This window comes from Haliotis rufescens, unplaced genomic scaffold, assembly GCF_023055435.1.
Source record: "Haliotis rufescens isolate VD_foot unplaced genomic scaffold, xgHalRufe1.0.p SCAF_1, whole genome shotgun sequence".
NCBI lineage: Eukaryota > Metazoa > Mollusca > Gastropoda > Lepetellida > Haliotidae > Haliotis > Haliotis rufescens.
In genome coordinates this window covers 22770392-22783794 of record NW_025963779.1, presented here as the reverse complement: position 1 = coordinate 22783794, position 13403 = coordinate 22770392, and the positions used below count along the sequence as shown (strand labels likewise).

Below are 13403 nucleotides of genomic sequence, written 5' to 3'. Positions count from 1 at the left end.
TATATTAGTATTGCATAGAGGTACAACAGACATTATATAATCTAGCTACATCCATTTGCAATGTACGACTACCGATCGATAGATCGAGAGTCCCTGTAAGCGCGACGCACCCGACCACTTTCGCGACTTCCAATTTGATTTAACGTAAAAGGACAAGCGTGGTGAAATGATGTCAATCTAAACTATCTGGACAGATATCTTCACTTACGGTGTATGCTCTGGTTGTGCCATCAGTGTCCCCTTCGAAGCGTATTTCGTGGCGCTGTTCGTGAGGGTTGTTCATGAATGAACGTACACGACTGCACGACCAGATCAGTAAAAGTGAACAGTTCCAATACAAATCCTTCGAAAAATCCTTGGAAGTTTGCCTGACTTCTTATTTTTTTGGCCCAAAACATCCCAAATGTAAACAATAACATTCCCTACTTCTAGCGTAAAACCCCAGTGGGTGGATCACGGTTGTCTTTCCTTATTCCGATGGTGACCTTGCCCTTTGTTCTAAGCTGTCACTGACATGCAAGCAGACCTGAGTTTGTTGATTTTAACCTCCTCAGTATTTAGGGTCGTTCAGTTAACATGAATGTCTTTGGAGTACACTCTGATTTCCCTCTTCCAAAGTGTACGGGCATGATATAAATTCAGATGATAGATTAAGGAAATCGAACCATTTTGATTGAACAGCCGGAACCCCCGCGGTGCGAATGACCGACTCGGTCCGATGCTCATAGTGCGGCGCTGATTGATTTTTTAAATTTTCTTATAAATGTCCTGCGCACAAACAAGAATGCGCTAGAATTACCATAAATTGAAGAATAGCTTTAAAAAAGGACCTTGAGCGTCGGTGCTGTTATGTTTGCACAAACAACAGCAAAAACATATTGTTTATGCGTATGCATTAAAATGTCAACAATGCCCATATTTGGGCATATATCAATATTCATGCACAATCAGTTTTTTGCAATCGGTTTCAGTTTGGTCTGACAACGAACGAAAGTTGTTTTGCATTTACACTTAAATAATAATAAATACATATTTAACGAGGGTAATAAATAAAATACCACACTCATTTTCGTTAGATACCATTTTCACGAAACTCGTGAACTTTATAGGATATCTGACAAATCGAAGGCGAATACTTAGAAAGTATTCTCTGTATCTGAAATTCCGACTCGACGCTATTCTAATGGCTATACACCTACTAACACGGGCAACACGTAAACTTGTTACCTTAGTAAACTGTTTCGATAAGGCTGAGTAAATATTGATTTACACCGCTTTAAGCAATAGTACTGCTGTATCACGGCGGCAGACATCAATAATATACGTCACACATCGGACCAGTTCGGGGAATTGACCGCGGGCGTTCGTCGTGCCGAGGGAACAGCGTTAGAAACTGGCACTTGTCCTATAGCCTTGCCAAACTGCCCAATAGTTAAGGTATCATAAGGACTAGTAGACATTTGCCCTTTTTGAGTGTTTTGCTATATGTTAACATTACCATGGGTACAATGTGTGAAACCCATTTCTGGTGTCCCCCGCCGTGATATTGCTGGAATATTGCTAAAAGCGGCGTAAAACCATACTCAGTCAGTGTTAACATTACAGTGAGTGAGTGAATATGGTTTTACGCCGCTTTTAGCAATATTCCAGCAATATCACGGCGGGTTAACATTACAAGGACTAGTGGACTGAAACTGTTAGTTTCTACCGCTGGGGAACCGTTTTACCACGAAGCTACCACACCGACACGATTGTCCTCGATTTTAATGGAACTTAACTAATGAGACACACCACTCTCTTTCCAGAAAAATACGCCAACCTGAGACGATACTGCGTGAGAATAAAAGACAAGTATTGGCCGGATTGGGATGACAGGGTATTGGAAAGTGTATGACGTCAACATCAGACAATTGACGGTGTGAATGACGCCCAATTATAAATGATGGATCTAACCATCTTGGTGTTCAGACGCTGTACGCGTAAGATATTGTGCTTCACAGCGGATGTCTAATAAAGGCCGGTAGTATTGTCGAATGTTGCTGACAACAGTACCAGCTGATGATGCTTCTGGCGAGGACCTAATGAGTGTTTCTGACAAAAGAACAGCGGAAACAGTCGCAGTGAGGACAGTAGACTGACTACTATAGCAGTGAAAGCGCTTATCACTGCGCTGGATACAGCGAGATTTATGTGTATATGTTTGATGTAAAAAATGTTGAATGATCTGTATTTTGTTTTAGTGCTTGAAACTTATGTCATGATTGAGAGATCTGAGTGAAGAATACAGTGAAGCCCTGTTTGTCTATGCCGTTTGCATAGGTAATTGTCGTTATTCCACATATTTTATCACCCAGACGTTCTTATTGGTAACGACACCGTACGGATTAACGGGGCTTAACTGTATGAGAATTGTTTGTGTGCTGGTTGTTTATTTTAACACATTTAAGCAAATTATCTTTTTTCGTGAAAAAAACAAAATGGAGGACTCTGTGCATTTACCTGTATTTGTATTCATTTTTGTAAGAAATAAAACATCAACATATTGTAATATGCCTTATCAAAGATAAGTAACTGTCATGTAGTTTGTATTTAAACTGTCGTTATCTACGGCTTTTGTACTAAAAGGATCTGACCAACCAGTCGTCGATAGTGTGAACGTTCTACACCATAGAGGTCCGGCAACATCCACTTATTTCGTTTCCCAGGAGACATCGTTACCACCGTTTTCTGTAATGCACATTTAATTTTAATTAAATGTGGTTTAATACCACTTTGAACAGTATTCCGAGTATATGTCACGGCGTGTCAGCTTAATGTGGTAGGAAAGCCCAAAGTAATGCAAGTTCCAAATTTCTACAACTTTGGTGAAACCCACGAACACGGGTATTTTGCTGACAAACCTAGAAACATAATCGGAGCGGACCGGGATTCGAATCCACGATCATAGGAGTAGACCCGAAAACCCGCACAGTGATCGGAACGGAGTGCTCTGAAAGCCCTCACAAAATGGCCACAACGGAGTAGAATCTCGGACAAAATGGCCTCGACGGGGTGCCCCTGGCCTGCCTGACAATGACCTCAAGAAAACCCTCACAGAATGACCGCAACTTAGTGCCCTGAACACCCTCATTGAATGACCTCAAAGAAATGCCATTACACAGTTGTTATTCTATCCAGGATGGGTCAGACGTGTGAGTGAGTGAGTGAGTATGGTTTTACGCCGCTTTTAGCAATATTCCAGCAATATCACTGCGGGGAACACCAGAAATGGGCTTCACACATTGTACCCATGTCGGGAATCGAACCCGGGTCTTCGGCGTGACGAGCGAACGTTTTAACCACTAGGCTACCCAACCGCACCTGGGTCGGACGAAATGGGCCGGGATGGGGGTGGTGGGTGTTATGGGAGGGAGGGGAGGAGTGTGCCTGGGACTGTGAATCTGCGTGTGCATTTGTACTAGTCCGGACTAATGCTGATTTCAAGTTCACCATGCCGCAGTTTCACTTGGATACACCACTCAGACACAGCATACCGTCTCCGAACCAGTCTTTTGTTTCATCCCCTTAATGTCGCGCGCCAGGCAGGGTACCATCGAACCATCGACCTTCCGTGGCCCTTGTCAATGTTAATGTCCCCAGTCCCATTCCATACATATGTATTACAGCTGTCCCTGCAGAAAGTTTCTTTGTGTAATTCTCGTACTTCATCCCAAACAACAGCTTCCACCATATATCACGTGGAGTCAGCATGGTAGAAACATAAACACAGACAGAAAACAATTCGAGAACCACAACCTAACCCCCAAAATAAAAAGACCAGGCCTGTTTACCCGCGTCTGGCCTCAAATATATTCATTCCTACATAAGAAGTAGCAGTGTTATTAATAACAATACAAACTTCCGAGTAAAAGAAAGTACACACCCATGTCTGGTGGTTGCTGAAAATGAAACCAACGAGAAACGGTAATTCGATGGTGATGTATTTCATACGGGTATCACAGGTGTGGGTTGAGCCTTAAGTTTGCAGTGTTTCGGCAACTGTTTTCAGTCCAGTAAAGATTTGATGACGTTTGGTCAAGTCTAAGTTTCAAGTGTATAATTTCTGTTGCCCCGCAGTTAAGTTAAACTTTCCACCCAGCCATCACAATCAGAAACAATATGCAGCCAGAATGTCGCTGAGGACCTTGTGGCGCATGTAATCCACAGCGCCTACAGTTTCATTGTAATAATCTAGCTCGTAACACATGGCACACCGGCGATGAGAATTTTTTGAGCACAGAAAGTTTCTCAAAACGTCATCTTGGGAGGTGAATGTCCTCCTCATTTTCTCAAAGAAATCTTCCATCCACTGCCCTCCTTGCAAACCATCTTCAAATTCATCGAACTCAGAGTCGTTCGAACCCGGGGAATGACTTGTCTCCTCGCCAAGGCTTGAATAGTATTGTTTTGCCCGGATTGTGTACGTTTCGCCAATGGGAGGAAGGATGTGTGTGTAATGGACATTCCCCGAATTCAACACAGGTCCCAGATAACTGCTCAGAAGGAGGTCGGTCTTTTCAGTCTGTCTGAGGGTTCGTCTCCCCGCGTTGGTCCTGCCGTTACTGGTCTCGCCGCGGACTTCCGGTCTGGAGCTGTACTTTCTGTTACCTTGCTGTTTTCGTGGTGGGTATCCAAGAAGCAGGTTTTGTGAGCTACTCGAAGCAACGAGGCACATTTTGTCAGGATTTATGGGCGGGAGTCGGAGACAGGAGACGCTGGGCTCTCGGCGTCGTTGGTGCATGTCTCTTTCACGCGTTGTGAGTGAAGGGTCTATGTTTGATATCCGTCGATGTCGACTCGGAGAGCGCGACTCAGTGGTGTTGCCGACACCCTCCTCTACACTTCTATCTTTCCGAACACGAGAACTAAAGATGCCTGTCGGGTTGCTCCTTTTGAAAAGATCCATTGCGGCACCTGTTAGGAAAAATGAGTGAAGGAGACTGTGACTTAGCCATGTTAACACTGCCTGAAGAAGAAATATGCCGCATTCATATGTATCCATGTGTGGACTTTAACTCCGGTTTATATGTCGTACCCGGTCAAACACAATATTGTTATATCTATTGTATTTCTTCCGATAATTATATAAAAAACAACTAACACGACCTGCATAAAAGGAGATACTGAAGTTATTATGTTTCTTAGTATTTCACAAGCCAATTTCATTAAAATCAGACCTTAGTTCTCGCTACCGCTAAACAAAGATCTGAGGACATCCCATTAGGGGTCACGTCAGAAAGACCTTTCATCCAACCAATCAGATCATGAAAGTGATAGTCGGAATGTGATTTCTAATCATGCAACCTCGAAAACTTTAACACGGGGTATTCCGAACGATAGTTACGGGCTTAACGACTGAATCCATACAATCTGGACTATCTATTAGCCATTCACAATGTTCTTTTGTTCAGGTTTCAAATTTTAAATCGAGAATTTGTCAAAATAGGTTTCGAAGCGTAGTCACCAATTTGAAATTCGTGCCGTAAAGCACGAGAAAGCTGTCTTCTGATTGGTCATACCATTGGTCGGTCAAAGTTCGCGCAAGGTCGGTCTGACATGACCCGTAATGGGATGACCTCAGATCTTTGTTTAGCGGTAGCGAGAACTAAGATCGGGTTTTAATGTGATTGTTCACAAGCGAAATCATCCACCCGAACAGTTACCTGAAGGTGTATTCTGAATTAAGAGATAGTGAATGAGTATGGTTTACGCCGCTTTTAGCACTATTCCAGCAACATCACGGCGACCAACAACCAGAAATGGACTTCATACTTCGGTGGTACGAGTGACGCATTAATCACGGCTACCCCATGGACCCGGAGTTTTGTTATCCAGCGGTACATTCAACTTTTACATATTTCCTCTAGAATGTAATATAGTATGCACAAATTATGATACTTCAAACATGATAATAAAAGAACCCACCTCAACTCTGCTTCCTATGCAAATTAACTTCCTACGTTCTATTTCATACAAGGGGCAATTAGTGAGTGAGTGAGTGAGTGAGTGAGTGAGTATGGTTTTACGCCGCTTTTAGCAATATTCCAGCAATATCACGGCGGGGGACACCGGAAATGTATGGTGGCCGAGAGGGGACATCGCTTTCTCGCTTTCTCGAGGTGGTGGTGATGTGGGTTTTATCATAAAAGAGAGCTGAGATTTTTCCAGTCGCATTTCAAATTATACATATGGACGGAATGTTGAAATTTTCTCACCATCTACTTAAATATAATTTAACAGTACAGACATATGTGCTTTTATAACAATCCACGTATTTCTGCGTAAAAAAAAAGAATTTGATTGATTTATGGCCCTGTTTAGCTATTGGATCCCCCACCCCCAGGCCAAGTTATCAAAACAAATAGCAAATCACACCGCTCAATAGCGCTGAGTAGTACGTACTTCCTAAAAAGCAATAGTGTTTTCCTAAAATCAACGCTTATATCAATGTTTATTCTGTTTGCGGAGTAGATGTCATCAAAGTGGAAGTCCTCACCCAAGCAATGGTAATACTACCGGATGTCCATTATGTAATTTCTAGTTTTTGGATGACATATTGTTCTCAGTAACCGTAATGTGGAAATAGATAGTTGATTGGTTTTATATTCAAGTTGGTATTTCCGCTATTCAACGTGTTCAGTGAGGCCGTCTTATCAACAGTCATTTATGAGACATAAATGCAAAGTATAATTACCGTATTCGACGTAATAAGCGCCCCGCTCTAATAAACGCCAACGGCGATATTTGCTAATATATTGGCTGGTGAACAATCCCAATTAGCACCCCTTCCGATTGTTTAATGTACACAAGACTTATTTATTCGCGTATAATACGCACACGTTATATGCACACTTAATAATGGGCAATTAAATTCGGGAAAAATATATCTGTCGTACATAAACATTTCAGGCTGTCAGCATAAACCACGAAATTTATCTTTCAACTCAATTTCTTTTCCACCAAAATAATATTCTAATTTAGAGAGCGCCCTGGGTGCTTATTACGTCGAATACGGTAATTAAGTCTACGCTAATTTTTGTGCATTTATAATTAACTCTAACGTTAATTTCAAGATTTACAGTACATACTATTCAAAAGAAGTTAAAGAACACCCGATTCCTTCATTTGACTATGGTTAGTCATTAGATGAAGCGATAGAGCGAGAAAGCGACATTTCCCATAATGCCGTACATTAAAACGGTTTTTGCTGATATTTAGTTATCCATTCCTGTAATTCTCACCGCTATTTTGCCTCTTATGATTAGATTTTTTAAACATCTTGTAGTAGATAAATATGTTACAAAATACACACGTAATTTTTTCTCGTTTAGCTTGTATATTTTCTTGTAGTGTAATTCCTCTATCAATCTTAAAACTGATAAAAAGGAGATCATATATTGACAAATAATTGTCAGTTTTATTAGCCAGTTTGTATTGTTTGCAACGTCCAAAGAATTATTTTTTTCGGTAATTAGAAACTGCATGTACACAGTTATGTTTCCCTTACAAAATACAGATGAATTATAAGATATATGTCTCTACCGTAAGTCACATGTACGACTTTCGAGAGCGTCATTAACCCGTAACCCCATTCCTTGGACAATAGAAATGAAATGCGTTGTAAATATGTTTTAAAAACAACTCGTTTCTTATAATGACTTTCGATCAAACTGTCTTCGGGAATTAAATTTAATGCTAAAGTGCTTGTAAAATAAAGTTTAACTTTCCCGACAGGAGAAACTAGATATCCAATTATAGCATAGGCTCAGGCAGGAATATACATATTTATGTAACAATTCTCTATCCATTTAAACTGTATGGTTAACAATTGTGCGTTCTGATGTGAGTTATGTTGTTATCTACTACTTTATTACACAGACAATGAGTCGGACACACACACACACACACATACATAACTTTGACAAAACTATACTTAAGATATACATAACATATTACAATGATAGCTGTTTTAATATATGTTATAGATAATCATAGTAATGCATTTCATATTGTTATCAACCTTAACTATGTGGCCACACTAATTATGTCTCTCCATATGTGTAGTTTACACAAGTACACATATCAACTGTGGTAACGCCACAGCGATGGGGGCAGTGGGGTAGCCTAGTGGTTAAAGCGTTCGATCGTCAAGCCGAAGACCCAGTTCGATTCCCCACATGGGTACAATGTGTGAAGCCCATTTCTGGTGTTACCCGTGATATTACTGGATTATTGTTAAAAGCGACGTGAAACCATTCTCACTCACTCACTCACTCACTCACTCACTCACTTATCAAATTACTATATGCAAGTACATATATTTGTAGATTTGCATAAGACAAGAAACACAATTCAAGTTAAACATACATCAAATGTCAAAAAGAACATTTACGGACACACTTATGACACACTGTAACATCATATACTACCGAAAACAAGTTATAGAACACCCACAATTATAAGATTGTATTTTTGCAAAACAATCAGCCATGACTAATTAACCATAGTCTTCTTAACTTCTTTTGAAAAGTATATATTTAGATTTTAACCTGATTTATTTAGAGCGTATTGCCATGATCTTCCACGCGCTTTCGGCGTGATGGTCAGATACAACTGAATAGGGCCATAAATAAATCAATTACATTTTACGCAAAAATCGGTGGATTGTTTTAATTTAAAATAACCTACGTCTGTACAGTTAAATTATGTTTTAAGTAAATAGTGAGAAAGTTTCAACATTACCTCCCAATTGCAGCAGATATCACATGCGGCCCCTGTAGTGGTCAAGAGGGGATATTGCTAAACCGCGAGAAAGCGAGAAAGCGATAGAGCGATAAAGCGAAAAAGCGAAAAAGCGATAGAGCTAGAAAGCGATAGAGCGAGAAAGCGATAGAGCGAGAAAGCGATAGAACAAGAAAGCGATAGAGCAATAGAGCGAGAAAGCGAGAAAGTGATAGAGCGAGAAAGCGAGAAAGCGATGTCCCCTCTCGGCCACCATAGAAATGGGCTTCACACATTGTACCCATGTCGGGAATCGAACCCGGGTCCTCGGTGTGACGAGCGAACGCTTTAACCACTAGGCTACCCGACCGCCCAGGGGCAACTAGTAGTACGTTATTCCTCTTCAGGTACTAAACACACTGGATACATGACTTCTAGATTGTTTATATCATCTCTACGACATTAATTAAAGACGCTTTATTATTTTCTTATTATCTTTCTTTCGTGTAGGTTAGTGATATGTCCATGTATAATTCACATTCAAGCAAAGATTTAAAAGAAGAATAAAATTCTAATGGTTTTGATGTAACAAGTATACATTGCCAATCTTGGGAAAAACAACCATTCAACCTTCGTTTGAATATGTTGAAGAATGATCTAACATCTATCACCTCTTGTGACATCCATACTATTCCAAATCCATATCGAAAGAGCAAACCTTTAACATGTGTTGGCCAGTTGCTGTAGCGTCTGCAGCATGTTTTCTTAAACATTAAATACCACTGATATGAATATGTATACGTTACACCATATGTGACACTTTTTGATAATTTATAACTCATTTTTAAAAGAAATTTACCAATTTAATGTGTAAACATTCGATTGATTTTCGCGCCGTAAAACCCCAAATTTCATTTCCATAAGTTAAGAGAGATACAACCTTTTTATCAAACATTTCGAAACTAACTTTAAGCGGGATGTATTTTCTTATCATTTACTTTAAAGAAATAAGTATTTACTAGCCTGTTCGGAAAGGATCCTTGTTGTTCTATAGTCCAGACAACTTTTGGAGTAATCATTAAACCTAGACATTTTAATCATTGTCAACAGTTATGGCATTACCATTATACAAACCGAGAAATGGTCACCATGTTTATATCTGATTCATCCATGTTAATTTCCTTTCCCCATTTAACGACTACGTATATGGCAAATCTAGTCTATTTTGCAGCTGCTACCACTACAATTCGATCATCTGCAAATAATTATGTTTGGATATTAAACATTTCTTCAGATATGAAGATCCCTTTTTAGAGATAGGTGAATCAAACCTCCAATTCTTGGGGCTGGATACATCTGATTTTAAGAAAATAGTTAAATATGGAACTAAGGAAGTTTTAATACAGTCACATACTCTGCGGGAATACCATCGCTGCCTGGAGCTTTACCTGGGTTTGGTTTTTCTTTTGTTTTTTAAACTTCAGATTCAGATTCCGTAAAACACTACAAAGATTGTCAGGTTGTTCTGAACTTGTCTCACAAAACTCTGGGTTGTGATTTGTAAGATAGTAATCCACTTCTTCGGAAAAATTAGGACTAGACACTTCTTCTTGGTTTTCACCATTGTATAAATTGTTAGAATAATTCTCCCATATATTGAGCTATGTTGTTTTTTGTAAACTTTCTATTGGAGAACCTCTTAATCAATCCCCAACATCTTTTATAGTCTCCTTCCACAGCAGCCTTAGATAAATCGTTGCAAACATTAATTCGTAATAACAGCAGTTGCAAATGACAAAGATGCTTCAACTGGTTTTTTGGCTTCTTTAGATAACAAGAAGCTAAAGTTCGTAGAACATTTACGAAATAAATACAACTTACAATACTTTCCTCTTTTCAAAATTTCACATTCCAAATCAAACCACATATTTACTATTTTTGTTATATACCTGTGAAGATGTACATTTGCACGGTCCACCATGTACTCTTTATGTATTAACAGTTCATCAACACCAGTATCAATACGTACATATACTTTTATATTAAAATGCATTTATCGGATGGTCGGCGCTTCACACTTCATCTCTGGCACCATCTTTCCACCATTATTTTAACCTGGTGTAGCACTTTCGGATTCAACAGAGGTAGGAATACAATTGTACAATTCTACAATTGTCCTAACATAACTGAAATAGGCAGACCGTCAGACATTGTATTGGATATAACAGTAAAATATTCGGTATATTGGAAAAGTGACTGCGACATATTATGTAGTGTACTGCAACCATTATGACCTATACAGGTAAAGTCAATGGAAGCACTACAAAATATGGATATCAATCTGTTTGCATAATTCTGAAGTCTTCTATAAGAGTAAGTGAGTTAGTTGGGTTTAACCCCGCTTTTAACAGTATTCCAGTTATATCACAGCGTGTCAGCTTAATGTGAGAGGAAAGCCGAAGTGATGCAGGTCTTAGACGTTTACCACTTCGGTGAAACCCACGAGCACGGGTGCTGACCAACCTAGAAACATAATCGGGGCGAACCGGGATTCGAACCCACTATCATAGGTTTCTGGCGTGTCCAAGGAACGCAACTCTGCACAGCGAACTGCGGCGCCTTAGACGACTGGGCCACCCGTGTCCAGCATATTTTCTAATATTTCTATACCATTAAAGTGTTCCTGCGATTCAGTTCTTATACAGAACAAAACACAAAATAATATATATATTAACAACCAGTCCCTGTGTACATGTTTTAATACGCGTGAGGAATGATCATGCCCAAAGACCGACACACACCCACTATATCTTCCAGCGCGATTCTGTTTCTTACTCACCGACTGGAAACACGTACATCCGGGAGATCGTCACTGCTTTTGCCCAGGTCTCTCGGAAACCAGTTATATGACAATTTGTCCAAAACTGCAGAACATAAGGATTTATGAGCTTTTAAGAAATACTACTAAATGAAATGTTTCAACACATCACCGAAACACGATTATCCTTTGAGACAAGTAGAATAAACATTATGTGGATAATAAATCATTCTCAAAAACTAAACGATTTGCAATTTCAGAAAAAGAACCAACGCCAATCATGTCAAACCTTTGTACACTATTCCATATGACAAAATTAGGGGCACTTGTCACTGAACGTCGTGACCATAGGTTTTGTTACCCCATTTCTCATAAAGGTTGAAGATAAAGTGTCAAATTAAAAGCAAATGTCATCTGAAGTGTACTTAGAAAACAATATGTGAAATGCTTGACCTCGCCACAGATTACATCTATGTGAAAGTTTTTTGGGTTTTTGGTTGTTTTTTTTGTTTTGTTGTTGTTGTTGTTGTTGGGTGGTTTTGGGGGGGATTTTTTTTTTTTTGGGGGGGGGGGGGGGGGGCATTTAAGCAAGAATTAGGCATCCCCCATCTCTGTACGGCGAACTGCGGTGCAATAGATGACTGGTCCCCAATATATTTACTGAGATCATTGCGTCAACACATCTGATGGAAACATTAATTTGACATGGAATTCGGTGTGTAACTCAAGACAGGGAATCTGTCCTCCTTCCAAGAGTTCACACTGAATGCCAGTGGAGGGCAAATGAGAAAGGTGAGAACATCATGGAATTTGTTCCAGGCAATATTGGGAGAAAATACTTATTTTGCCTCAAGTTTTACACAAAAACACCTTTGTTCACAAGATGGTATGGGCAATAAAGTGATGTGAGTACAAAACAGTTTTTGGGGGGTCTTACCGAGAATATAACCAGCTTTGATTCACTGATAAATGAAACATGAAAAATATACAGTCGGGGTGAGCAGCTAGATGTCGCCCCTCTGAAACTCTTGACATATTTTAGGAAATAAACAGGATCGTTAGTTATAATCAAGGCAATGCATTTATACATTCAACTGATCCCAATATGGAATTGTTTCTCCACCCGAAAATCAGTATATCATTTTGATGTCCTTATTAAAAAATGTGACCGTAATATTCAGCTGGAAGGATTTGGTATATGCACAAATAACACTGCAACATTTTCGTCAAAGTAAACGATACATACCTTGTCAGCATTCCCAGTTGTAATGACGATGTGAAGCGCATATCTCGGGGTCGCGTCGTCAGTCAATAGTTGCGTTTAGGCGAAACGAATTAATAATGTCCATGTCCCCGTTCATAACTGATATATCATGTTTGATATAAAACATGATATTTAGTGGGAGCTGGGATTTTATCGGAAAAAATAAATTGTCCTAGACAAAACCTTGATTATAATAACTACGATTGTCTGACAATAAAAATATATGGTTACAAGGCCTTTTTTTTTGGTAAGAATAATAATATTTAGGCTCATAGTTCAAATTAAAGAACTATCTGGTTTTGCAGATGTAGATGAAAAAACCTCTACATACAAAATCCATCGTAAATGGTCGGTTCCTAAGTATGTAGGCTTAGTTCCTTATTCTAATGTGAGTAAAGAGCCACATGACCATTTAAGATTTAAGATGTTGACGATTTGCTGCGTACAGGAATACATGAACAGACCGCCTAAACGCAACGTCAATGTAACAAGGTGTTTAATTAAGGCAACGATGAAGCCGACATAGCCACAATAACATTCATGGCTCGATCATATCGTATA

General features: G+C 39.4%; 2 protein-coding genes across 3 annotated transcripts in view; one reads left to right on the top strand and one right to left on the bottom strand.

The window, feature by feature from the left end:
* LOC124131588 (failed axon connections homolog) overlaps positions 1–2567 on the top strand; it is a 29121-nt gene extending 26554 nt beyond the window's left edge. The window contains exon 6 of the mRNA XM_046494955.2: positions 1806–2567. Within this exon, the coding sequence (XP_046350911.1) occupies positions 1806–1894 (89 nt within the window). The 3' untranslated portion in view covers positions 1895–2567. The remainder of the gene's footprint in view (positions 1–1805) is intronic.
* Positions 2568–3556: 989 nt separating this feature from the next.
* Positions 3557–12923, bottom strand: LOC124131714. 2 transcript variants are annotated; one of them, XM_046495181.2, is made up of 3 exons: positions 12825–12923; positions 11600–11684; positions 3557–4953 (listed from the first exon to the last, which is right to left on the bottom strand). In XM_046495181.2, the coding sequence occupies exons 2-3, from the start codon at positions 11616–11618 to the stop codon at positions 4148–4150; spliced, it is 825 nt and encodes a 274-aa protein (XP_046351137.2). In that variant the 5' UTR covers positions 11619–11684; positions 12825–12923; the 3' UTR covers positions 3557–4147. The 2 variants fall into 2 exon arrangements, with proteins under 2 accessions (XP_046351137.2, XP_048237791.1); XM_048381834.1 differs by lacking the exon at positions 12825–12923 and having other exon boundaries at positions 11600–12064.
* Positions 12924–13403: the final 480 nt, after the last annotated feature.